This window comes from Anabrus simplex, chromosome 2, assembly GCF_040414725.1.
Source record: "Anabrus simplex isolate iqAnaSimp1 chromosome 2, ASM4041472v1, whole genome shotgun sequence".
Lineage (NCBI taxonomy): Eukaryota > Metazoa > Arthropoda > Insecta > Orthoptera > Tettigoniidae > Anabrus > Anabrus simplex.
Window position 1 is genome coordinate 169,586,147 of NC_090266.1, and position 25,476 is coordinate 169,611,622.

Genomic DNA, 25,476 nt, shown 5'->3' on the forward strand with positions numbered 1-25,476 from the left:
TCGTCCACAGTTTTCATTTTTTAAAACACATGAAACACTGAAATCACTTGCAAGATGATAATGCCAGCATTTCTCAATTAAGTTAATCACATCTCAAATACAAGAATGTTGACCACCATCACATACAAATCATCATTTCCATCAGCATTTCTCCTGCCAAGTGGCAATTTTCAAAATGAGCTCTGTTGTCTCTATCTCATTTGGTCAGGGGCCAGCGATGATAAAAATAATATACTGAGCAAGTTGGTCATGCTGTTAGTGTCGCAGAGCTGCGAGCTTGCATTCAGGAGACAGTGATTTAGAATACCACCGTCGGCAGCCCTGATGATGGTTTTCCGTTGTTTTCCATTTTCACACCAAACATATGCTAGGTCTGTCCTTTAATTAAGGCCACAGCCGCTTCCTTCCCTACCGTTACCTATTCATATATAGCCGAAAATCTTTGATGTGTTAGTGCAACATTAAACCACCAAAAAATAACAATAGTATGATGAATTACACCAACTACGCTACTGTACTGAAGTAAAGTCAATGTACTACATTTTATTTTTATTATAATGTTCAACTTATATAAAAAGAAAAGCCTGCAAAGAGGTGTATAGGATTTATTATTAGAGAAACAATCTTTTTTTTTTTTTTTTTGCTTTACGTCGCACCGACACAGATAGGTCTTATGGCGCCGAAGAAACAATCATATGGAGGCGATTCGTGAAATATACAGAAAGAAAAGCTTATGCTCAATATCAGGAGCGATTACAAAGGATTTACTATAAGCTAACACCAAATATCCAAATAATCAATTTAGGTTCGTATGGAAGGGATTATACTAACACACTTAGCAGAAGGGGTCAGACCTAGTAGACCAAGACAGAATTAATGTTAAATGAGTTATATTCCTTCAGTCATCTTAGATTTTAAGAGAAATTAGAGTGCATGAATTTGAACAAGTAAAGCTAATCTAAGTAACCAGTCACCAATCGTTCTTGGCTCCTACCTCATACCAATGATTTCATTTCAAATGTCATGATACTGAGCCCAAGAGGAAATCCAATATAATACCCAAGAAGGATACTTGTCAGCTGAGATATTGCCATTAAAAAAAGTAACACCTACTGCCAGATCTGTAAAGTTTCTAAGAACCAGAACAAAGCAAGACAGATGGTTACAAGACCTAATTTCAACAAAATAGTGGCCTGGTATGTTCTCAACAAAGAAGTCAAACCTAACAAAAGCTGTAAATCCAGATGTGCTACTATGGAAAATACACAGTGTAATCTGTATATTAAACATGATCATGTTTTGGTGTCCAGTTCCATGGCCAAGCGGTCAGCATCTGGGCCTTCGACTTTCCCCCTGGGTTGAGGACTGGATGTTTGTACTGTCCTCAACATTCCTGCATTTCACACGCACTATCCTCCAGTTTCATGCAATTTCCTATACATGGCATTCTTCGTCAGAGAGTCTGCCTTACAAAGGCTACATCAACTAGAAATAGCCACATTATCATCATCAACTTTTTACTCATCCAAGTATTTCTTGAATATATGCTCTGTCATACATCCTAATAACTCACTTCACCTCTGCAAATAGAAGAAGGGTTATATGATTCATGGCTCTCAGAATTTGACTGAAATTTAGACTGTTAGGAAGGTTTTGTAGGATGCTTGTGAAGAGTCATAGGTAGGGACTGCAAAATTTAGCACTTGTGATAACTGCAGATTTTTGTTTTATGAGTTAAAAATCAGTTTTTTATAGTTGTAAGGTGTGGTAAAACACTGTTACCAAAATTTAAAATGCGACAATATACGAATTTCAACTCAAAATGTTAATTTAGCAAATACATGCAATTCTGTAGTTAATTCATTATAATAATAATAATTATTATTATTATTATTATTATTTGAATTTTTTTTTTTTTTTTTTTTTTTCTAGTGGCTCTATGTCACACCAACACAGATAGGTCTTTAGGTCTTATGGCGACGATGTGATAGGAAAAGCCTAGGAATTGGAAGCTTTTTACATTTGCCTGGTGTGAAAATGGGAAACCATGGAAAACCATCTTCAGGGCTGCCGACAGTGGGATTTGAACCCACTATCTCCCGGATGCAAGCTCACAGCCGCGCGTCCCTAAGCGCACGCCTAACTCACCCGGTAATTGTTATTTAAGAAAAGCACATTTTTTGAGATAAAAGTGCTGACAACTTGATTCTCAACCATTCCTTTCAATTGGTATTAACAGAGTTAATTGATTAATAACAGATTTATAGAATGATCTCACAACTTTTTATCAATTATTACTGAGAAACAATATCAACAAGACATGAGATTTATGATGGTATTTTTTTCCTTCATGTCTGTTTTAATATGACTTTTCTAATTGATTATTACAGAAGAACAAGATCAGCACAAGACAAGATGTGAGATGTGCATTTCCCTTCATTTCAGTTTGAACTTCATTGTTCATAAGGTGCTTTAATTGTTCAGATTATGCATGAATATAAATGCAATGCAAAACTTCGTACAATGCTTTAATTTGTACAGTGAATTTTCTTGTGGATTTGAGCACTTAGATTTTTTGTGGACCCCAACAAAAAATGTTGACAGTGAGCATTGTTTTATCGCATTATACCGCAGTGCAGTGGTTACAGACAGAAGTTGCAACTTGAAGGAAAAAAATACAAAACTTCTTACAATACTTTCATCTGAACACTGAATTTTCTTTTAGATTCAAGGAGTACTGTATCATGTCCTTAAATAATTAAATCTTACAATAAAATAAGAAAAGAATGCCACAAGTGCTTATTTTGATTTTTTTAATTTGAAAAAATAGATGCCTATTTTGATGAAAGTAGATGCTAATTTTTCCAGTCCCTAGTTATAAGCATTTACCTCCAAAAATCCAAAACCTAGTGGATCAGATAGTATAACGATAACCACATTGCTCCTTGTCCATAATAAACATGAAAATTACAGAAGGCTACACAGGACACACAAAAATAAAAGTAGCAGAACTCACCATATTGATAATACAGGCCAGCTGTAACATGAAATGACCAGTTGTATCAAATGGATCCATTTCATCAGGTTGAAAGAAATTCACAGGCCATACATCAACGTATTTTATGGTTGTAGACCTAGAGTAAACAAAGTTTCTTATTAACAGACATTCTAAAACCATTATTTACAATAATAAAATGTAATAAGGATTTTTTTTTAAATGGTGTGTTTAGGTCAACAAAACAAGAGGAGAGATTATGGCTATTCAAGAAAAGGATAATGTATTTTATTTTCTATTTTGAATTTACACTTGCTAAATAACATATTGCTTGAACATGCTCAGATAAGAAGAAAACAAATGTACCTAGTTTATTTTACCTTCAGACCTTCAGAACAAGCATTTAGTATATCGATCATTAATCAGAAAGGTGAGGGAGAAAGTCTTATGGTCAACCTTCAGAACAAGCATTTAGTATATCGATCATTAATCATAAAGATGAGGGAGTAAGTCGGATGGTCAATCAACAAGAATGGAGAATCTAGTGTGCTTTATACGTACAACTGGGTGTGAAAAACAGCGTTGCACTGCCATGCTAGCAAGAACCGCAGACGTAAGAAAATTGCCACCGTATGTTATGTTCAAAAGAAAAACAGTGCCTAAAGTGAAGTTTCCCAAAGGCATTCATATACAGTTTCAAGAGAAAGGATGGATGGATACAGCTCTTGTCCAGGACTGGCTCCGTACGGTGTGGGGAGCATGGCCAGGAGCACTGCTTCGACGCCCAGCAATGCTAGTGTGGGACAGTTTCCGCGGACACTTGGTGGAAGACACGAAGAAACGTCTTCAGGAAAACTGATCTCGTAATTCCTGATGGACTCGCACATTGTCTACAGCCATTAGATGTTTCCGTCAACAAGCCCTTCAAAGACAACATACGTAAATTGTACGCCGAATGGATGGCAGGAGGGGAGCATAAGCTAACACCAGCAGGCAAAATAAAGAGGCCGTCAGTTGAACTCGGGTTATGCGGGCATGGATTATGGTGTTGTGAAGAGTTTCTTGAAGACGGACATCACAAATGTGTTGAATGGAAGTCAGAATAATGCAGTATGGGATGGTGATCAGAATGATGCATGTGAGAATAGCTCAGAGACTGAAGGCAGTGACAATGAACAGGGTAAGTATGCCCGTTGTCTTGTTTCAATAGCCTACTGCAAATTTAAAGTTTTTCATTTTTGGTAATACAATCTTCTGCACACAAATCCTCACATATACCACACACTGAAAATGTTCACACTTATTTTTTGTCAAAAAAGTGGGAGTTATATGTGAGCAAATACGCTATTTTCTTCTAGATCAGCACAACCCCAAGTAGTTTTCTTATTCCTACTTTGGAAACACAATCCAGTGTAGTGACTCAGGCCGTCCATTGCAGCATCTTTGTTTCCATGACGCGTAATCGATATTCTTCCTCGTTCATAGGTGGCCAACATTTGGTATGGGTTGTAACAGGCTAGATGATGGGGTGAGAGAGTAAGTCTACACCCTGGCATGGCCCCAAGTTGAACAAACTGGAAGCCACATAACTGACTATTTCATTAGGTGGGACAAATGTTGATGTACTTAACAATCCCAATTTGAGGTGGTCTTCCATCCAGCAATCATAAGCGATGCCTATCATCCTTTGCCAGTCCATCTAGGCTGCATAAATCCTTTGATGAGCTGCCCAACATCAGCAATAGCAGACCCAAAATACTTAAAACCCAGTCATTCGCTGCAGGTCCTTGTCATCAACTTGCATTGTTCTAATATCTTGTGTGTCTGCTGATATTATTGGTCTTATTTTGGTTGTGTTGCAACCCATATATCACCAATATATTGCCAATCAAATTTACTTTTGGTGAATAGCATTACTTTGTCAGCGTAAAGAAAGGGCCAGGGTATCTGCATAACAGTGTCCATCAAAAGGAAAATCTGACAGTAACAAGTCCAGGTGAATGCTAACTGTAATTTTAAAGATATCAAATAGTAATGCAGCAAGCTGGATGTAGCATGTTGGCATTTTACCAAACAGACAGACAATAATAAATCAGGTCCTGTGCCATGTGATGGAATCCTTTATCAAAGCCCAGTATTGAAGGATGGGTAGTTTGATCTTCTTACAGAGTTTCTCAAGAAGGAGCTGTGCAGCATGGATTGTATTTTATGCAGTAGTTCTTCATAAATGAAGCTTGATTCTTGGTTATTTTGACAATCTTGAAAATCTGTTTTTCTGGAATAGATTCAAAGATATTCATCATATGGTTTATAAGTCAGATCACACAGTAGTTACCACACTCAGTGTGCTTCTTTTTAAAGAATTGGTACAGTCATGCTCTGTTGCCAGTTAGTCTGAATAATAATATGGTTGAACAGTAATATTGACCAGCTCGCTGCATCTCATCTGCTAGAAAGTCACCTGATCCAGTGGCTTTTCCTGGCTTCATTTGACCCAAAGCAGTTTTGACTATGACAAAGTCAATTTGTTCCAAGGGCTCTTCCATGCCACAGATCTTTGATATCAGTGGGTGAAAGAATTCCTCAGCAAAGATCCTTTCAAAGTAGCTTCATCAGTGTTCTCTCGCTTCTTTCCAATCTACCAGCTCAATGCCTGTTTCACTGTTGATCTCATAAAAATGTTGAACGTTTTTCATTCTATGAAGTCTAATAGGATTAGCTAGTAGAAATCACATTCTACTGTATGTGTGTCATGTTTCTCAAGAAATTCTGCATACCAAGAGACTTCTGTAGTTGTCACAATCTTCTTTACCTCCCTATGTACTGCTCTGTAAACATTCCTTGAGGTGCTTTTTCACTAACATGGTATAACCTCTGCTTCTTGTGTACTGTACCTCTAATAGTTTGTCAGTCCATTGTCATCCTTTCTCTGCTGTTCAAGATTGGCATGCACAACTTCCTAGTCAGTCTTCTCTCTGAAGTTTTACCACTTGATTCTCACTGGTCCTCTTCACACTAGCGTGTTTGATTTTTGTCAGCTTCATGCGTAAGTTGTAAATGAATGGTTGGTGTTGCATTATGACTGTTTGGTACATGTAACTTTTGCATCAAGTTTTTGAGGTCTCAAGCCCTTGTGAGGACATAGTCAATTTGTGTACCTATGTGTGTAGTACATAATTAAATGAGAATCGCACATGTTGACTCACATGTTGGCTATGACCAGAAAGTCTATTTCTGTGTTATTTCTGTGGATGCTCTTCATTATGCCATCATCAACACTGGTGGACTTTGGAGACAGACCCATCTAACTCTACAGATACAACAATGCCAACACAGTTTTTAATTCCACAAATATCAAAGCAGATTAATTTATAACTGTATCCTATGTCATACAATTTCTTTATGCCCCAATGAGTATACTGCACTGTAAAGATGCCGATCAATCTCTACACAAAAATGTTCACCAGTTCATAGGCTGGCCAATGAGAATTTTACCATTTTTGGTTTATCCCAGTATTTAAAAAATATGAAATCCATTTATTTAGTTTGAACCAATTAATATTATACTAGCTGTTAGTTAACAATTGGAAACATTGTGATCTATAAATTGAATAGATTTATTAGCTTTAGCCAATAATAAACAACATCACTGAAGATTTGAATCATTATAATAAAGGCTTGGGATATCATGGTTAGCCGGGTCAAGTGGCTCAGAAGGTTGAGGCATTGGCCTTCTGACCCCAACTTGGCAGGTTCGATCCTGGCTCAGTCCGGTGGTGTTTGAAGGTACTCAAACACTTCAGCCTCGTGTCTATAGATTTACTGCCATGTAAAAAAAAAAAAAAAAAAAAACTCCCATGGGACTAAATTTCGGCACCTTGGCGTCTCCAAAAACAATAAAAGTAGTTAGTGGAACGTAAAGCAAATAATACTGTTATTATTATTACATCGTGGTTAGCAGTCTCATACATTCATTATGTGCTAGGATTTGTTGACCTTATGACACTAGGGTACTACTAGTGTGTACATTTGCAAATTAAATGGAACTAGGTTTGGGAGGGAACTGGCTTGTATTCACATACAATTGCTGTGTTTTCTTGAAGTCAAAATTGAAAAACTATCCAAAACCACTTCAAGAAATACTGAGAGTGAAATGCATACCCAGTTCTTTTCAGTTGAACTCACAAAGCTGAATGGACCCTAATAACAACTGCAGTATAGCCAGACTGGCAACAAAAATGTTTAACCTCATACTTTCATTCATGCTTAGTATAGCGTAACTGCAACATAGATTAAAAATTAACTTGCATGTCTGTGAGTGAAATTCTGAGAATGTGTGCATGTTTCACGTATGTTAAGAAAGGTTTCTACAATATGTTTAACACCAGCTGCCAAGTAATTGGCTGCACTGAGAACTTATACCGAGCAGGAATATTCCTATGTACAAGTTTTCTGGCCTAACGCCCACAAAACTGGCACACAGAAATGGATGCCAGTCATGAAAGCCTAAACCAAAACCATGTGTTGTCCACAATCATTACATTCCTCTCATAAAACTCTACTAGTTTCCCCTCTTTCATTCCTTTTCCCATATCCATATGGTCCAATTACTTCTTCCTTTTGTCTTCTTTCATTTCCCACCAATACATTTAAGTCTCCTATTATAATCACTTCCACATCAATTATCTCCTTTTCTAGTTTCTCCAGAAATTCTTCAATATCCTCCTCTTTGTTCCCTGTATGTGGTGCATACACTCGTATGAAGTTCTTCACTTCATTCCTCATTCACAGTATAATTTTCATTATCCTGTGCTGATGTACACTACCATATCCATGGTACAGTATTCTGAAATTCTGAAATACTTAAATGAAAAGCCATAGGCCATTTCATTTCAGTATTCTTATTCATTTCAGGTTAACAATCAGTGTGAGAGTACTGATGTGACTTTGAAGATTTGAATTTTTAAAATTTGGCCTATTTATGCCAGTATGAATATTGCAGCAAAGTGCATTACTATAACACACAGTGTACCGTGTATTTTTTCTCCCATAATTTTCATGCCCTTATGTCAGGACAGAATTTTCAATTAAAAAGAGTGTGAAAAATACAAGAATATATATGGTACATTTACGTATTATGGACTATTATACCAATAAACAACATTAAGTATGCAAGCATCTATGACTAAATTCTAATTGTAATACGCATTGTGACCTCTTCTGTTCCATGTCTTACCTTGAAATCATTAACAAGTGAATCTATCGACTGCACTTGTAGTTTTATTTAATTCTATAATCGAGTTCATTATTCTACAAGGTTAACTATTCTGTTCGATTCAACTCACATGACCTCCAAGATCAAAGCTGATTCATACACACAGTTTCATCCAATGAGATTGTTTCTAAATTAGCTTTTTCAGTGGAACGCCATTTTAACGTGCCCGCTTTTAAGGAATTCCAGCTTTTAATGAAGATTATCGTAAGGTTCAGCCAAATCGCCATAAGCACATTGTAATTTAAATCCCCTTCCAATGAACCCCGACATAGGGAAGGTCCGCTTTTAAGGAATATATTTCACAAATCACGATCGCACATCCTGCTGTAACGAGAATTTGCGGTAAGATACATTTTTATAAACTTGTTTTAAATGTTAATTAACTTCTGTTTTCACATAACCTCAGTATGAAGTTAACACGTTAAATAAAAGCGCTCCTTTAGCAATGTGTGCAGCCATGAAAAATTGGTGCGGCCTCTGGAAATCGCTGTTACCGGCAAGTAGCAGTCACTGTCATGCTAGAGGCTGTTAGTTATGTCCATTGAACTGTAGGCGGTACTGCAATGAAGGCTGTACGGGAGCGAAATGTGGTTTCCGCCGAGACTAACTGTGCGGCCTAGAGGCACGAGTACATGCTGCGAGGCACAATTAACTTAACGAAATATAAACATTTCGGCAGAAGGTCCCTTGCAAATTTCACGTGATTTACAGTGAAAGATACATTTGAGAAGATTGAAAGCAATTGGAAATTGAAAAAGCTATGGCTATTGAACAATATGAAAATGTACTCTAGAAAAAATTACGGAATAAGTAGAAAATAAATAGAACATCGTGCCTTCCATGGCTTACGCTGCCTGAACCATCATCGATAGACCCCAAGTGTAAGTGTATGAAATTTACAGCTGTTGAAGCTCTACAAAAAAGTCTGTGAGAGCATATACTTAACTACAACCATTTGCCCTTTACAGTGATTTTAGTTCATAGTCAGTGGTACATACATACATACATACATAAATAAATAAATAAATAATTAATTTTATGTTTCTGCTTATTCTAACGATTTTCGGAGATGCCAAACAAAACATACTCAGGTATGCGTTAATAAAAAATGGAGACAACGAACGTACGAAATTAAACATCATTAAAACTGCCACACCTGTAGATCCCCATAAATGCAGCAAACTTTCCTATTCATCATCATCATCATCACCATCAATGTCCCTCTCCAGTTGCCCGGGTGTGGTTAACAAGCCTCCTCCACTCCTTTCTGTCCTTCCACTTTTCCTGCTCCATTACTTCTGCCACATCCAATCCAGCTTCTCTAATGTCCTTCCAAATCTGATCCACCCACCTTTTTCTCGGTCTTCCAACTGGTCTCTCTACCTTTCTCTTTCCGATTTCTTTCTCGCTATGCGTTCCTTTCCCATTCTTCTTACATGTCTGAACCATCTCAGTCTTGCTTTCTGTATGTTCTGTACAAACGGTTCTATATTTAGCTCTTCTCTGATTTTAATATTTTGAGTTATATCCCTTCTTGGTTTTTAACCGATGTTCTTAAAGATTTTATTTCTACTACTTGGATCTTACTATCTTGTCTCTTATTAGTTACCAGCATTTCTAGTCCTGTTACTTATTTTTATTCTTTCTGTCGTGGAACTTTTGGCACTATCCAGGCGATAGCATACCCAACCTAAACAAGGCGGTCTCATTTCGTTTACAGCTGTTCAGGTAAATCCTGATGTGATAAATGTAGAGAACAAGCATGAAATATACTTAAAAATAAGGGTCTGGGTTTCAACAGCCGCAGCTAACAGAATAATGCTTCCAGTCACTATGTATTACATTTGGAAGTACAAATTGTAACATATGCTAGTTATCAGCTGGTGGATTGGCATGCTTTCTACACGGCTCTATTCAAAAGGAGTGGCTTTTGCTACACATACCAACTGGGGATATAAGAGACCATCTCTAGAAAACATTTGGGAATATATTCACACTGTTTGGACTCTATAGTCGGGAACGAAAATATTTTTTAAACGTTCAACAATACTGGACCTCAAATGCTCTCGATTGCAGGGCTGCTCCTATGGCTGACGAGATGGCAATGAAGATGATGTCATTTGGGATGACAACATACCGGTATAGCAGGGAAGTTGACGGCGCAAGACGATAATTCAAATGAAAGCAGTGATCAGGTTTACAAGGGTTTACTGTGTAGTAGGCCTACTGCTCAACTCTCAGAGACAAATGACTGGCTATTAGGTTATTTTGTAACGATATTGCATAATATGATATCCTTATCCCTTTTCTCTGAGGAAAGCAACAGGAAACAACCTCACTCCTTATTTCCCTAGTATGCCTCTTCAGTGATGCCTAGGCCATAGTGGAGCTGTTGAGGATCCAACCAGCCTCAGGGCTGAGGAAGAAATATCAAATCCCCCTGAGATTCTTTAAAAAAGGGTTGTATTGTTTTTCTTTTTTGGAAGTGTCCTGCTGCCACTGTTCTAATCTGTTTGCAGCAGTAATCATTCTTGTTAATTTGATGTATGTTTACTTCCTTTTCAGGAAAGTTCTTGAAGTTTCAATCCCATACAATAAAACTGAACTGAAAACAGGGCAATAAATGGACAGGTTCATTTCTGAACTAATTTCCTTTTAACAAAATACCATTGGCCTAGCAAGATATGTCAGCAGCTAATGTACAACATAATTATATATTTCACCAGCCCTCTTATTTTTCTAAGTCACTATGTATTTTTAACATACATCTTTTATTTACATATTAATATTATAATTACTAACTGAATTCACAAAATTTTGCAATAAAAATCAAATGTTTTATGCAAGTTAGACAAACAGACTACATTTCAAATATCTCTAAATCATGATTAGCTTTCTTTAACTTTTAAAATAAAAACTCTTCCATATTTTATAAATGCCTAGCAGTAAAAAGAAATGCATTTTTAAATAGTTATATCGTTACAGTCATGTATACTAATTCCTTAATTTTAAAACTTACCTTGAAACTGCAGACTTATCCAAATTATGAAAGTGCCTGCATACACACACATTCTTCTTCATCTTAAGAATGTCAGCTATCATACCTACAAACTGTGTAGCATCCAAGCTTTTCCCATTATTAACAGACCGTAATTCAAACAACCGGCGTCCTTCACTGGTTTCCACATCACTAAATAGTGATGTTTTGTACTGCGATTCAGTGCTGCAATTGAAAAAATTATTAATAATAATAACAACATCAGTGACAAAAGAATACAGCAACATTGGAGATACATACTACTGAGCTAAGTAATATTTCAACTTTCTAGTCCAAGTCCTTAAAAATGAAGTACAAAATCAGGTCATATATAGAAAGAAAAACATGAAATATGAACACTCAATAGGGCAAACAGAATGACAGGTCAGCATCAGAAGAGAGAAATAGAAAAGAAGACAAAGACAAATACAAAAACACAAAAGGTCAAGGAAATTCTCCACATCTTCAAACACTGCCATCTTCAAAGATATATGCTCTCTCCTCATCAGTCTCAATTCTTAAACTTCCATTTCTTTTCAGCCCACCATAAGTTCATTTCTGCTTCCCAGGTTTATCAGAATGGTGTGTTTCAACACTCATTGAGGGACCACCTTGACAGATGTAGGAAGAGTGGGATAAGAAGAAAGCTCTGTTAACATAAAAAATGGAAAGAAACAAAAAGATAAATACAAATGGTAAAGGACTAGGAACACAGGACATACATACAAGGAGAAAAGGAACCCAATAGGTCAATATAATTAATGACACAGAACAACACTAGTACAAGTACTAAACCAAGTCATATAAAGAAAGACAAGAATATGAATGGGAACACATAATAGGTCAAACATATTGAGACCGGGAGAGTTGGCTATGCGGTTAGAGGCGCGTGGCCGTGAGCTTTCGCCCGGGAGATAGTGGGTTCGAATCCCACACTGTCGGCAGCCATGAAGATGGTTTTCCGTGGTTTCCCATTTTCACACCAGACCTTAATTAAGGCCACAGTCGCTTCCTTCCAACTCCTAGGCCTTTCCTCTCCCATTGTTGCCATAAGACCTATCTGTGTCAGTGAGACGTAAAGCCACTAGCAAAACATAATGAGAGGTCAGCATCAGAAGAGGGAGCTCTTTCCATCTGCAAGTGGTTTAAAGCTGTACTAAAAGGTTTTTGGCAAAGCAGTAAGCATAACATAGCAGCCGTGGCTTTAATTAAGGTACAGACAGCTCTAGTATTTGCCTGGAGTGAAAGTGGGAAACCATGGAAAACCATCTTCAGAGCTGCTAATGGTGGAATTCGAATCCACCACTTCCTGAAACAAGCACACAGCTATGAACTGAACAGTGTAGCCAACTCGCTCAGTAGGGAGTTATAGAAACGAAGATGAGGATAAACATGGAAGGGGAAAAAAAAAAAAAAAAAAGAGGAAATAAAGGACAAGGGCAAACTATCTTCATAAACCACAGTCTTCAAACAGACAGGTTTTCTCCCCATCAATCCCAATTCTATGAATATTGAATTTTCATGACTGCATTGTACTTCAAATAAACTTTCAACTTATTAGGTCATGTCCACATATAGTACATAATGAAGAGACATTAAATACGGAACAAAACTGGCCAATCGGACACCACTGGAATCGGAACTCACAACCTCCGTATTTCACATCAGTTACTCTGTTCGACTGAGATATGGTGGCCTAGGTCATATTTGTTCTGTTGGAAATGATCTAAGCTACAGGTCTGGCACTACTGCCATCACACTGCAAGTGCGTGCAAGTTGCATGTTGTGGGCCAGGTCAATGAATATTGAATATTTATGACCACACTGTGCTCGAAATAAACTTTTAACATACAATATTAGGTCGTGTTTAGTACATCTTGAAAGTTGTGGGTTCAGATCCTACTGGTGTCCGGTTGACCATGTTTATTCTGCACTACTTAATATCTCTTTAATATGTACTATATGTGCTGAACATGACCTAATATGTTGAGAGTTTATTTCGAATATAATGTAGTAGTGAAAATTCAATATTCATTGACTTAGCCTACAACTGGTGACTTGCACACACTCTACAGTGTGATGCCACTGGTGCCAGACCTGTAACTTAGAACCTTTCTAACAGAACAAATATGACCTAGGCCACCATAGCTCAATTGGTCAAAGCAACAGACACAAAATTGGGAGTTTGCAGGTTCAAATCCCACTGGTATCCAGATGGCCATTTTTGTTCTGTATTTAACATCTCTTCAATATGTACTATATGTAATGAACACGGCCTAATACATTGAATGTTTATTTAGAGTACAATGCAGTTATGAAAATGCAATATTCATTGACTTGGCCCATAACGGGTGACTTGCATGCACTCTACAGTGTGATGGAAGTAGTGCAAAACCTGTAGCTTAGATCCTTTCCAATAGAAGAAATATAACCTAGACCACCATAGCTTAATAGGATTCAAACCCCACTCTCGGTAACCCTGAAGATGTTTCCTGTGGTTTCACATTTTCATACCAAGCAAGTATGCTGGAGCTGTACCTTAATTAAGGCCATGGCTAATTCCTTCCCGCTCCTAGCCCTTTCGTATCCCATCGGCACCATAAAATAAATCCGTAAATCCGTGTGTGTGCGACGTAAAGCGAATTGTATAAAATAAAATAAAAAAAGAGAAAAGCTCAACTGGATAGAGCAACCAACACTAAATCTTGTCTGTACTTAACATCTCTTCAATATGTATTGAACACGACCTAAACATTGGAAGTTTATTTCGGGTCCAATTCTTCTACGTTAATTTCATCTTAGCTCAGTTTGTAAGATTGTCCTTGTCCATTTGTATTTTCAAAGCAGACAATGTGACCAGCACCATTGTCGCGCGTAGGCAAGTGCGCGGGATTTCGGGTGATACAAATGATAAACTTCCGTGCATTATTAACCTTATTATAGAGGTGAACAATTGCACGGTCAATATCATTCCTATCGTTTATTTCAAATGTGTTTAAATTTTTATTTTTATGCTAGGAGAATCTACTGTAATCTAACTTTAAGTTCTCCAGAGGAAAAGATGGCTCTTGAAAACGAACCCAGGAAAGATTACAAATGATCGGTTTATGATCAGCATAAGTACATTATGAACAGTAAAATAAATTGGTTTCAACTTGTTTTTCACCCCACTGCTGTTAAGTTGAATTACCGCCCCCCGCCCCCCAAAAAGACGTGTTCCTTTATGTTTAAAGCAGATTCCAAATACCAATTTTCACATATTTCTGTTTAACCCCCATTAACTGGAATTTCCAAAAACAAATAATACATGTGTCTATTTTTAAAGGCAATCCCAAATACCAATTTTCAGGTCTGTAATATCTTCAGTTTCTGAGATATAAGTATCCTCGTTAAAGGCATTCAACTCTCTTTTCGCCCTTTTTCACCCCTCCTATTGGGATTTTCCAAACACAAAAAAACATGCATTTCTTTTTTAAAGGAGTTTCTAAATATCAACTTTTACATCTGTAAACGTTTAAAGTTTTGAGGTATAGACACACACATTTTAAAAATTAATCCCCCTTCACCCCCCCCCCAATTAATTGGATTTTCCAAAAACAAGAAAATACGTATTTCTTTACTTTTAAACGAGATCCTAAATACCAATTTTCAGGTCTGCAATATCTTCAGTTTCTCAGATATAAGTATCCTCATTAAAGGCTTTCAGCCGCTTTTTCACACTTTTTTCACTCCTCATATTGGGATTTTCCAAAAACAAAAAAATAAGTTTTTTCTTTTTAAAGGAGTTTCTAAATATGAATTTTTACATCTGTAAACTTTTTGAGTTTTGAGATATAGATACACTCATTTTAAAAATTCACCCCCCTTTTCACCCCCTTAGCGAATATCCAAAAATCCTCCCTTAGCGAGCACCTACATTGTAATATAAATGTATTCTCAAAATTTCATTTCTTTATGTCCAGTAGTTTTGACTCAGCGATGGTGAATCAGTCAGTCAATCAGTCAGTCAGTCAGTCAGTCAGTCAGTCAGGACATGTTCTTTTATATATATAAACCTGCAATTACTCGCAGCTTCGCTTGGTGGATTTCGTAATTTGATCAAAGTTATTGCTCATCGACATTGTACTAAGACATTATCTGAAATTTTCTGAAGTATAAAAACCCACCCAAAAAACTGAGTTTCATTTACCCCAGAAATTCTTGTAAACCCTGTTTGTGGTATTACCTTTTGGGGTTCAGACAACCATGCGACATAGAACTGTACATGTGAGAAACAGTCTTCTCTCAAGTCGAAAAAGTAAATACAGGTTTCTTTATTTTTAAAGGGGATTCCAAATATCTATTCCCACATAGTCTGTAACATATTCAGTTTTTGAGATATACATAAGTATCCACATAAAAAGAATTCAAACCCTTGATCAGTTCTTCCCCCATCGTCACCCCAATCTAAGTGTATTTTCCGAGAAAAAAATACATATTTCTTTACTTTTAAAGGAGATTCCAAATACCAATTTTCATGTCTGTAACATCTTCAGTTTTTAAGATATAAGTATCCTCAAAAAATAATTCAACTATTTTTCATTTCCTTCACCCTCTTAAGTGCCTTCCCCGGACACAAAAAGATACAGTTTCCTGTATTTTTAAAGGACTTTCCAAATACCAAGTTTCTTGTCTCTAACATGTTAAGTCTTTGACATATAATCTAGATATACCGGTACTCATTTTAAAAATTCAGCCACTTTTCCAGTTCTTTTCAGCCCTTTAACTGGAGTTTGCGAAAACAAAAAAATACGTGTTTCATTATTTTTAAAGGAGATTCCAAATACCAGTTTTCATGCCTGTATGTCTGTAACAGCTTCAGTTTTTGAGATAAATGTATACTCATGAGAATAATTCAACTTCGTCTTCACTTCTTTCCACCCCTCTCACGCCTTAAGTGGACTCTCCGAAAACAAAAAAAATACTTGTTTCTTTATTTTGAAAGGAAATTCAAAATACCAACTTTCACGTCTGTAACAGCTTCAGTTTTTAAGAGAAAGTATCCTCATGAGCATAGTTCAACTCATTTACTTATTTTCAACCCCACACCTCTTACATCGACTTTCCGGGGAAAAAAACAAATGTGTGTTTTTAAAGGAGATTCCAAATACTAATTTTCACATCTGTAACATCTTCAGTTTTTGAGTTATACGTATACTCATAAAAGTAATTCAACTCCTTTTTCACCCCCCCCCCCCCCAATTTCCTACCCGCTTTGTTGATTCCCCCTCCCCAAAAGTGCATGTTACTTTATTTTTAAAGGAGATTCCAAATACCAATTTTCACGTCTTTAACATCTTTAGCTTTTGACATGTAAGTATCCTCATATAAAGAATTCAACTAATTTTTCAATTCATTCATGCCCTTAAGTGGATATTCCTAAGACAAAAGAACACGTGTTTCTTTACTTTCCAGGAAGATTACAAATACAAATGTTCATGCCTTTAACATCTTCAGTTTCTGAGATATTAATATCCTCGTAAAAAGAATTCAACTCCTTTTTCACCCCATCCTGTTAAGTTGATTCTCCCCTCCAAAAAATGCATGTTTCTTCATTTTTAACGGAGATTCCAAATACAAATTTTCATCTGTGTAACCTTAAGTTTTTGAGATCTAAGTTTCTCCATAAAAAGAATTACATTTTTAACTTTCTTCCATCCTCCCCCCCATATGTGAGTTTCCTGAAACAAAAAAAAAAACTTGTTTCATTATTTATAACGAAGCTTCCAAATGCCAATTATCGCGACTTCAGTCTTGAGATATATGTATCCTCATAAAAAGGAATGAAAGTCCTTTTTCACGGCCACAGCCCCCAAGTGATTTCCCCCCCCCCCCCCCCCAATGTGCGTTCCTTTATTTTTAAAGGAGATTCCATATACTAATTTTCACATCTGTAACATCTTTAGTTTTTGAGATATAAGTATACTCATACAAAGTATTCATCTAATTTTTCAATTAATTCACCCCCCTTAAGTGGATTTTCCAAAGACAAAAGATTACGCGTTTCTTTACTTTGAAAGAAAATTCCAAATACAAATTTTCATGTCTGTAACATCATCAGTTTTTGAGATATAAGTATCCTCATGAAAAGAATTCAACTCCTTTTTCACTCCACCACTGCCCGGTTAAGTTGGTTCCCCCCACCCAAAAATTGTGCGTTTCTTTACTTCTAAAGGAGATTCCAAATACCAATTTCCACGTCTGTAACCTTCAGTTTTGAGATATAAATTTCTCCAGAAAAAATAATTCAATTTGTTACATCCTTTCACATTCCCCACTCAAGTGGATTTTCCAAAAGCAAACAGTACCCATTTCTTTAAAAGAGCCTCCAAATACCAATTATCACGACTGTAACATATTCAGTTTTTGAGATATATGTATCCTCGTAAAAGGAATTCATCTCCTTTTTCATCCCCCCTACCAAGTTGATCCCCCAAATGCATGTTTCTTTATTTTCAAAGGAGATTCCAAATTTCAATTTTCATGTATGTAACACCTTCAGGTTTTGAGATATATGCCTCCTCATAAAAGGTGTTCAACCACTTTACCCCTTTTTTCACCCTCCTTAATAGGATTTTCCAAAAACAAAAAAATAGGTGTTTCATTATTTTTAAAGGAGATTCCAAATACCAACTTTTACATCTGTAAACTTTTAAGTTTTTGAGATATAGATATCCTCATTTTAAGAATTCACCACCCTTTTCACCCCCTTAGAGATGGAATATCAAAAAATCCTCCCTTAGCGAGCACCTACATGTTAATATGAACATATCCCCAAAATTTCATTTCTCTATGTGCAGTAGTTTTGGCTCGGCGATGATGAATCAGTCAGTCAGTCAGTCAGTCAGTCAGTCAGTCAGGACAAGTTATTTTATATACACTGACTGACAGAGCAAATGCAACACCAAGAAGGAGTGGTCAGAACTTTATGCCAATTGCAGGGTAGGCTGAAGTCACTGAGGTATGCTCATGATGTGAAATGCGCCACTGTGCTGAGCACGTAGCGAACGATAAATGGGACACGGCGTTGGCGAATGGCCCACTTCGTACCGTGATTTCTCAGCCGACAGTCATTGTAGAACGTGTTGTCATGTGCCACAGGACACGTGTATAGCTAAGAATGCCAGGCCGCCGTCAACGGAGGCATTTCCAGCAGACAGACGACTTTACGAGGGGTATGGTGATCGGGCTGAGAAGGGCAGGTTGGTCGCTTCGTCAAATCGCAGCCGATACCCATAGGGATGTGTCCACGGTGCAGCGCCTGTGGCGAAGATGGTTGGCGCAGGGACATGTGGCACGTGCGAGGGGTCCAGGCGCAGCCCGAGTGACGTCAGCACGCGAGGATCGGAGCATCCGCCGCCAAGCGGTGGCAGCCCCGCACGCCACGTCAACCGCCATTCTTCAGCATGTGCAAGACACCCTGGCTGTTCCAATATCGACCAGAACAATTTCCCGTCGATTGGTTGAAGGAGGCCTGCACTCCCGGCGTCCGCTCAGAAGACTACCATTGACTCCACAGCATAGACGTGCACGCCTGGCATGGTGCCGGGCTAGAGCGACTTGGATGAGGGAATGGCGGAACGTCGTGTTCTCCGATGAGTCACGCTTCTGTTCTGTCAGTGATAGTCACCGCAGGCGAGTGTGGCGTCGGCGTGGAGAAAGGTCAAATCCGGCAGTAACTGTGGAGCGCCCTACCGCTAGACAACGCGGCATCATGGTTTGGGGCGCTATTGCGTATGATTCCACGTCACCTCTAGTGCATATTCAAGGCACGTTAAATGCCCGCCGCTACGTGCAGCATGTGCTGCAGCCGGTGGCACTCCCGTAACTTCAGGGGCTGCCCAATGCTCTGTTTCAGCAGGATAATGCCCGCCCACACACTGCTCGCATCTCCCAACAGGCTCTACGAGGTGTACAGATGCTTCCATGGCCAGCGTACTCTCCGGATCTCTCACCGATCGAACACGTGTGGGATCTCATTGGACGCCGTTTGCAAACTCTGCCCCAGCCTTGTACGGACGACCAACTGTGGCAAATGGTTGACAGAGAATAGAGAACCATCCCTCAGGACACCATCCGCACTCTTATTGACTCTGTACCTCGATGTGTTTCTGCGTGCATCGCCGCTCGCGGTGGTCCTACATCCTACTGAGTCGATGCCGTGCGCATTGTGTAACCTGCATATCGGTTTGAAATAAACATCAATTATTCGTCCGTGCCGTCTCTGTTTTTTCCCCAACTTTCATCCCTTTCGAACCACTCCTCCTTGGTGTTGCATTGTCACTGTCAGTCAGTGTATATATATAGATTTACAGGTAAAGTAACAAAGTATAGCTTAATGTATACATATTTCTCATTTAAACAACCTTTCACTCCCTCGTTCATTCTTCCACATATTCACATGCGTTTTCACACCGTATGTGCTTACCAACATAACATTTAACTATATTTACATTTCTACATTTAATGTTGGCGGGTAGATCGTTCCAAAGCCGCGCTAAATGAGCAAAGAAATATAGTTTGTAGAACTCAGCACAAAGGGGGGTATAAGACACACCCCTTTGCCCCTGCGCACGGAGCTGTAGGATAAGGAGATTTGAGGGAATGGTGAAAGGTTAATGGCCCCTGTGAGGGACTTGTGTAAGAAGGTGACGTCGCTCTGTTTACACAAGGAGGCGATTGATGGGAGGGAAGGCAGGTGGCTGTTCTTGTTAATTAGTCGTTCAGCGCGACGCTGGATTCCTTCTAGATGTGAAGGTTAGCTGCAATGGTAGGGAGCCAGACAGGTAGACCATACGTTAGTATAGGTCTCACTAGTGTCAGGTAAGCTGTGCGTATAGCATTCGACTTGCACCCATGGAGGCTTCTGTGCATAAAACCGAGCACCCTGGCAGCTTTGCATCTCACTTCCTCTGTTTGTGTGTTCCATTTTAGTTGCTCAGAAATGGTCATTCCTAACAAATGCATGGTTTTAACTCGCTCAATATGTATATTATTAATGTTATATATACATTCTACTGGGTGTCGAGACCTACTTAATCTAATGTATTTACATTTGCCGGCATTAATGTTGAGACCATTGACGTAACACCACACTGCTATAATGTCCAAGTCCGAATGAAACTTCAGACAATCATCTGCACATTGTATATCCCTGTACATACAGTGTCATCAGCGTACTGGGCTATGGTTGAGGTCACACATTTAGGTAAATCAGAGACAAATGCATTAAATAATAAAGGTCCCAAGACGGTGCCTTGACATACTCCTGAGGTTACTTTAACGGTCAAAGATCAAACTCCATCAAACACACGACCCTCGAGAAATGACTGCAACGATGCCAGTACACTTCCCCTAAAATTCATCTGTCTTAATTTTAACAAAAGTCGTTCATGAGGGATTTGGTCAAAAGCTTTAGCCCAGTCCAAAGCCACGCAGTCTACCTGAACAATTTTGGATTTCTCTAGGGAGAACTGCCACTCATCAATAACCTTTCTTAATAAAGTATTACAGGATCTTCCTGGAAGAAAACCGTGCTGGCTTTCACTTAGCTGATTACCTTCCCGGGAGTATTCCCGTATATTAGAGGCTACCAGTTGTTCCATACATTTACATATGTGGGATGTGAGAGACACTGGCCGATAGTTGTCAATGAGTGCTTTGTCCCCTTTCTTGAAAATCGGAACTACATCATACTTTTCCCTCGCTTGTTCCGTTTGACACTGTTTCCACTTTTTGTATAGATTGTTCCATTTCCTTATAAACTTCAAAAGTTCTTTCTTAATCCACGGAGCTTTCTTCTCTCTTTTTAAAGTGCATTTTGGTACAGTTTGGTCAACACACCAGAAAAATTTATTTTTCCAAGCAAGCCACAAAGAGTCTACGTCACAGGTTGATAAGGAGGTTGGAGTGGGCAGGTGATTCAGTAGTAAGGTGGAGAGGGATTTCCAGTCAGCTTTCCTAAAGTTATATTGAGGCCTGGATTTGTGTTTGACAGGTTTTCAGCAATCTAGGGTAGCTAGAGTCGCTTGAATGGGGTGGTGATCACTGAAGCCGGGTATGACTTCAACTCGAGATACTGAGGAGGGATGATTGGTGAGAAACAGATCTTATATACAGGGTGTTTCTAAAAGAATATACATATTACAAAATATTATTTTGTCCAAACTATCGATCGCTGCTCCTCGGCTCGGCTATTGGAGAAACGAATACATAGCCTAGTTTATATCAATAGCCGCTAGATGTCAGTTGTCTTCTGTTTTGCTTGGTAACCATCATTCCGCGATTACAGTGCAAAGACATTTCAGGTTGAGGTACCAAATTGATCCTCCGAATGGGTGGAACATTTGCAGATGGTATCGACAGTTTGTAGATATAGGATGTGTATGTAAAGGAAAGAGTCCTGGCTGCCCTTGTGTTCCTGAAGAAAATGTTGCATGAATTGAAACTGCTTAACGTAGTCCTTCAAAATCAATTCATCGTGCCAGTCGGGAGTTACAACTGCCTACAACAACAATTTGGCGTGTTTTGAGACATCAGTTGGTTATGAAGCCGTACAAGTTACAGCTGTTACAAGCTCTGCGGCCTGATGACAAACTCAAACATGTGGCATTTTGTAACTAGATTCTTGATTCTATTGACAATGATAACACTTTTGCACAACGCATCGTGTTCAGTGATGAAGCGACGACTTTCCATGTTAGTAGTCAGGTGAACAAACACAATGTTCGAATTTGGGGCCTACAGAACCCACGTGCAGTCATTGAACATGTATGAGATTCGCCCAAAGTCAATGCGTTTTGTGCGATATCCCCATCATCTGTTTACGGCCCATTCTTCTTTGATGGAAACACAGTTAATGGTCAGCAGTATGTTGCTATGTTACAAAATTGGTTGTTTCCGAGGCTGCATGAAGACAACACCCTCACTGGAGTTGCCAAGTGCGTGAATATCTGAATGGAACTCTACATAACTGTTGGATTGGTCATCAAGGAGATGAGACTTAGCAGGTCTCAGCTGGGCTCCATGGTCACCAGATTTGACAACCTGTGACTTCTTCCTGTGGGGTTTCGTTAAAGACAACTTTTATGTACCACCACTCCCACAGAACCTGGAAGAGTTGAAGAGGTAGATGGCATTGTACTTGTGCTGAATGAATTGCATTCATCTTAGAGATTCCAGTAATCCTTCATTTATACAGGGCTTGGATTTTGGAGCCCGATATATGCTACCTATCAAGAATTTGTTGCCCCTACATGTCACCTCCACCCATAGAGCTTCACTGTCAGGATGTGTATGTAAAGGAAAGAGTCCTGGCCGCCCTTGTGTTCCTGAAGAAAATGTTGCATGAATTGAAACTGCTTAACGTTCTACAGGGTGTTTCAAAAAGAATATATGTATTTCGAATGCATATATTTATTAAACTGTAAGACATACGAATATGAAATTTTACACACATATTTACGAACCTCTCAAGTTCAGACTGCAGATGTTTAATATGTCCTCCATCAGCGACATGAACAATATCACATCGATACTGAAATTCCACCCATACTCGGGCAAGCATGTCCTTCGTCAGTGATGTTATGGCAGTACAGATCCGGTTTTGGTGATACGTGTTGCTGTTCCGGAAAGAGATCTTAGAACACTGTTAGGACTGTGTCTGCTAATGGATTTCCAGGGATGGGAGTGGAATCACGGGTCCATATTTTGTACTTGTGCTGAATGAATTGCATTCATCTTAGAGATTCCAGTAATCCTTCATTTATACAGGGCTTGGATTTTGGAGCCCGATATATGCTACCTATCAAGAATTTGTTGCCCCTGCATGTCACCTCCACCCATAGAGCTTCACTGTCAGTCTCCAAGTATCCTAGTCGGATTGGTGGTTGTTCTGGTCGTATAGGCAGGAGAACACCCCCTCCAGACGTCCAGGTTCTATCCTTCCTGAAGACTAAGTATGGTTGCGGAAATACTTCACCATCATAAGCAGCACTGCTCAACCACGTTTCACAGACACTTACGATTAATGGTTCGATACTTGCCAGTGATGCTCTTATCTCCTGCTGTCTCCTATAACCCATTATACTACAGGCATTAATTGAGAGAATGGTGATGTTTCAGGAGCCCTGTACACTGGTAACTGAGTCATTACTATTTACAGAGATATTTACATAATTTCCTCTGTTTGGCACTTCGAAGAACGAGTCCGATGGTACCGGGAGACAACACTTCCAGCACTACCAAGACGACAAGCCACGTTTAATTATATGGTAATCAGATGGAGAGATTTTGGCACAAGTCTTATGCACGGACATTTCACACGACACACACTTCACGTACAGCTGATTGATGCGGCCCTTAGAACAGCAAATATGACATTCTATGTTACTCACATTTCTGTTTGGAGGTCCTGGATTTATTTTTACATCTCCACACGCAGCTATGGTCAGGAGAATGAGGTGAAATGTTGATGAGGGTGGTCTGGCAACCCTGCGCCTCGCTTGAAGCGGACTGCAAGTACCAGCGGTCACATACACATTTTCATTGGCGCACCATGTTAAGCAAGATATTTTACAATTTTTCATAATTAGCAAATTCTCTTGGTGGATTGAACCACTGGGACACTCACTGAACACCCCACCATTAAAGATCACTTCATTACTTTCACATGTGACGCGTTTAATCACTATGAACAACAAGAAAATACAGAGCACTTGGAACACTACATGTCGACCTGCTGCCATTTTGCTTTCCAAACTAACCAAAAATATAGCAGAGTTACAAACAAGAATCAATAATTTCAAGGGCAACTGAGAGTAACTCTCAGATTATTGTCACCCAGAGCTTTTTTGTCCCACTACTCTCTGTTCTGGTATTTTAATATAAAAATGCTCAGTTTTTTAGGTTTTTAAATTTCATTCTTCTTTCTCAGAACACCTTTATAGAAAGGAGTACTTTCATGCTAAACTTTAAAAAAAGTAAAATTCAGGAATAAAGAGCCAATGCACACTAAGTTCAGGCAATCCCTCCACAGCAGGATCTCCTTCCTAGGGCAAATTGGTTATAGATGCCATTCAATGTGCATGCTAGTTGCAAATGTATGTGCATTCCTAGAAAGAAAGCATCACAATTAACTTCCTAAACTCTTCCACCTTATAGATAAATATAGATTTGGAGGACACCACCACCACCACCACCACCACCACCACCACCACCACCACCACCACCACCACCACCACCACCACCACTGGAAATGGCCAGTTTTGGTCAAAAATTATATAAACTGTGATAAATGTATCAATTATTTCTGCTGTGTATGAAGTACAAGGCTAAGCTTTTAGTTACAGAACTGTGGCCCACATTATTCCATTCAATACTCACGTTTCCCACTGCCGTTTTCTAAGTTCAATTGTATCCCACAAAGACACACTAGCCTTCCCCGAAGTACTGTTAAATGGTATGAAATCAGACAAAAATGAATGTAATATTAACACACATGGGAATTTGTGTGTATACAGATAACACTGTACGAGTTTTGAGCAATGTTTGGCTAACCGTTTTTGCTCTTTTACCTAGAAAAAAGTGTTCAAGCTATTTAAACGGAATTAATACTGCCAATCATTCCCGAGTATAACAGCAATCATTATAACCAAATTTTCAAATTTTCCTTGAATGTATGAACTGTTGCAAATGTTTGCTACCCCCCCCCCCCCCTGCACACACACACACACACACACACACACACACACACACACACACACACACACACACACACACACACACACACACAGAGAGAGAGAGAGAGAGAGAGAGAGAGAGATGTCTTAATTGCACTTGGAGACATAACACATTCAACACAAAGTCCGCATACAGAATCTGTGAAGTGGCAGAAAGAAACAAAGCCTTCTGCACAGGCAGCATCACAGATGGCTGGTCCAATGAGTAGTCTGCATTAAAGAAATAGAGTAGGAGAGGGAACAAATACATTAATGCTACACATTTGGCTGTTGGTCTTAAACTATAGAATACCAAGCTCGATAGCTGCAGTCACTTAAGTGCAGCCAGTATCCAGTAATCGGGAGATAGTGGGTTCGAGCCCCACTGTCAGCAGCCCTGAAGATGGTTTTC

At 38.8% G+C, this 25,476-nt stretch overlaps 2 protein-coding genes across 5 annotated transcripts in view; one reads left to right on the top strand and one right to left on the bottom strand.

Annotated features, from left to right (window-relative positions):
• The window catches only part of LOC137498527 (uncharacterized), a 141,867-nt gene that overhangs the window by 108,192 nt on the left and 8,199 nt on the right, over nucleotides 1-25,476 (top strand). The window lies entirely within an intron of this gene.
• LOC136863967 (solute carrier family 12 member 9) overlaps nucleotides 1-25,476 on the bottom strand; it is a 246,727-nt gene that overhangs the window by 69,825 nt on the left and 151,426 nt on the right. For both annotated transcript variants that reach the window (XM_067140433.2, XM_067140432.2), the window contains exons 11-12: nucleotides 11,290-11,493; nucleotides 3,017-3,134 (exon numbers count right to left, since the gene is read on the bottom strand). In XM_067140433.2, the coding sequence (XP_066996534.2) occupies nucleotides 3,017-3,134; nucleotides 11,290-11,493 (322 nt within the window). The remainder of the gene's footprint in view (nucleotides 1-3,016; nucleotides 3,135-11,289; nucleotides 11,494-25,476) is intronic.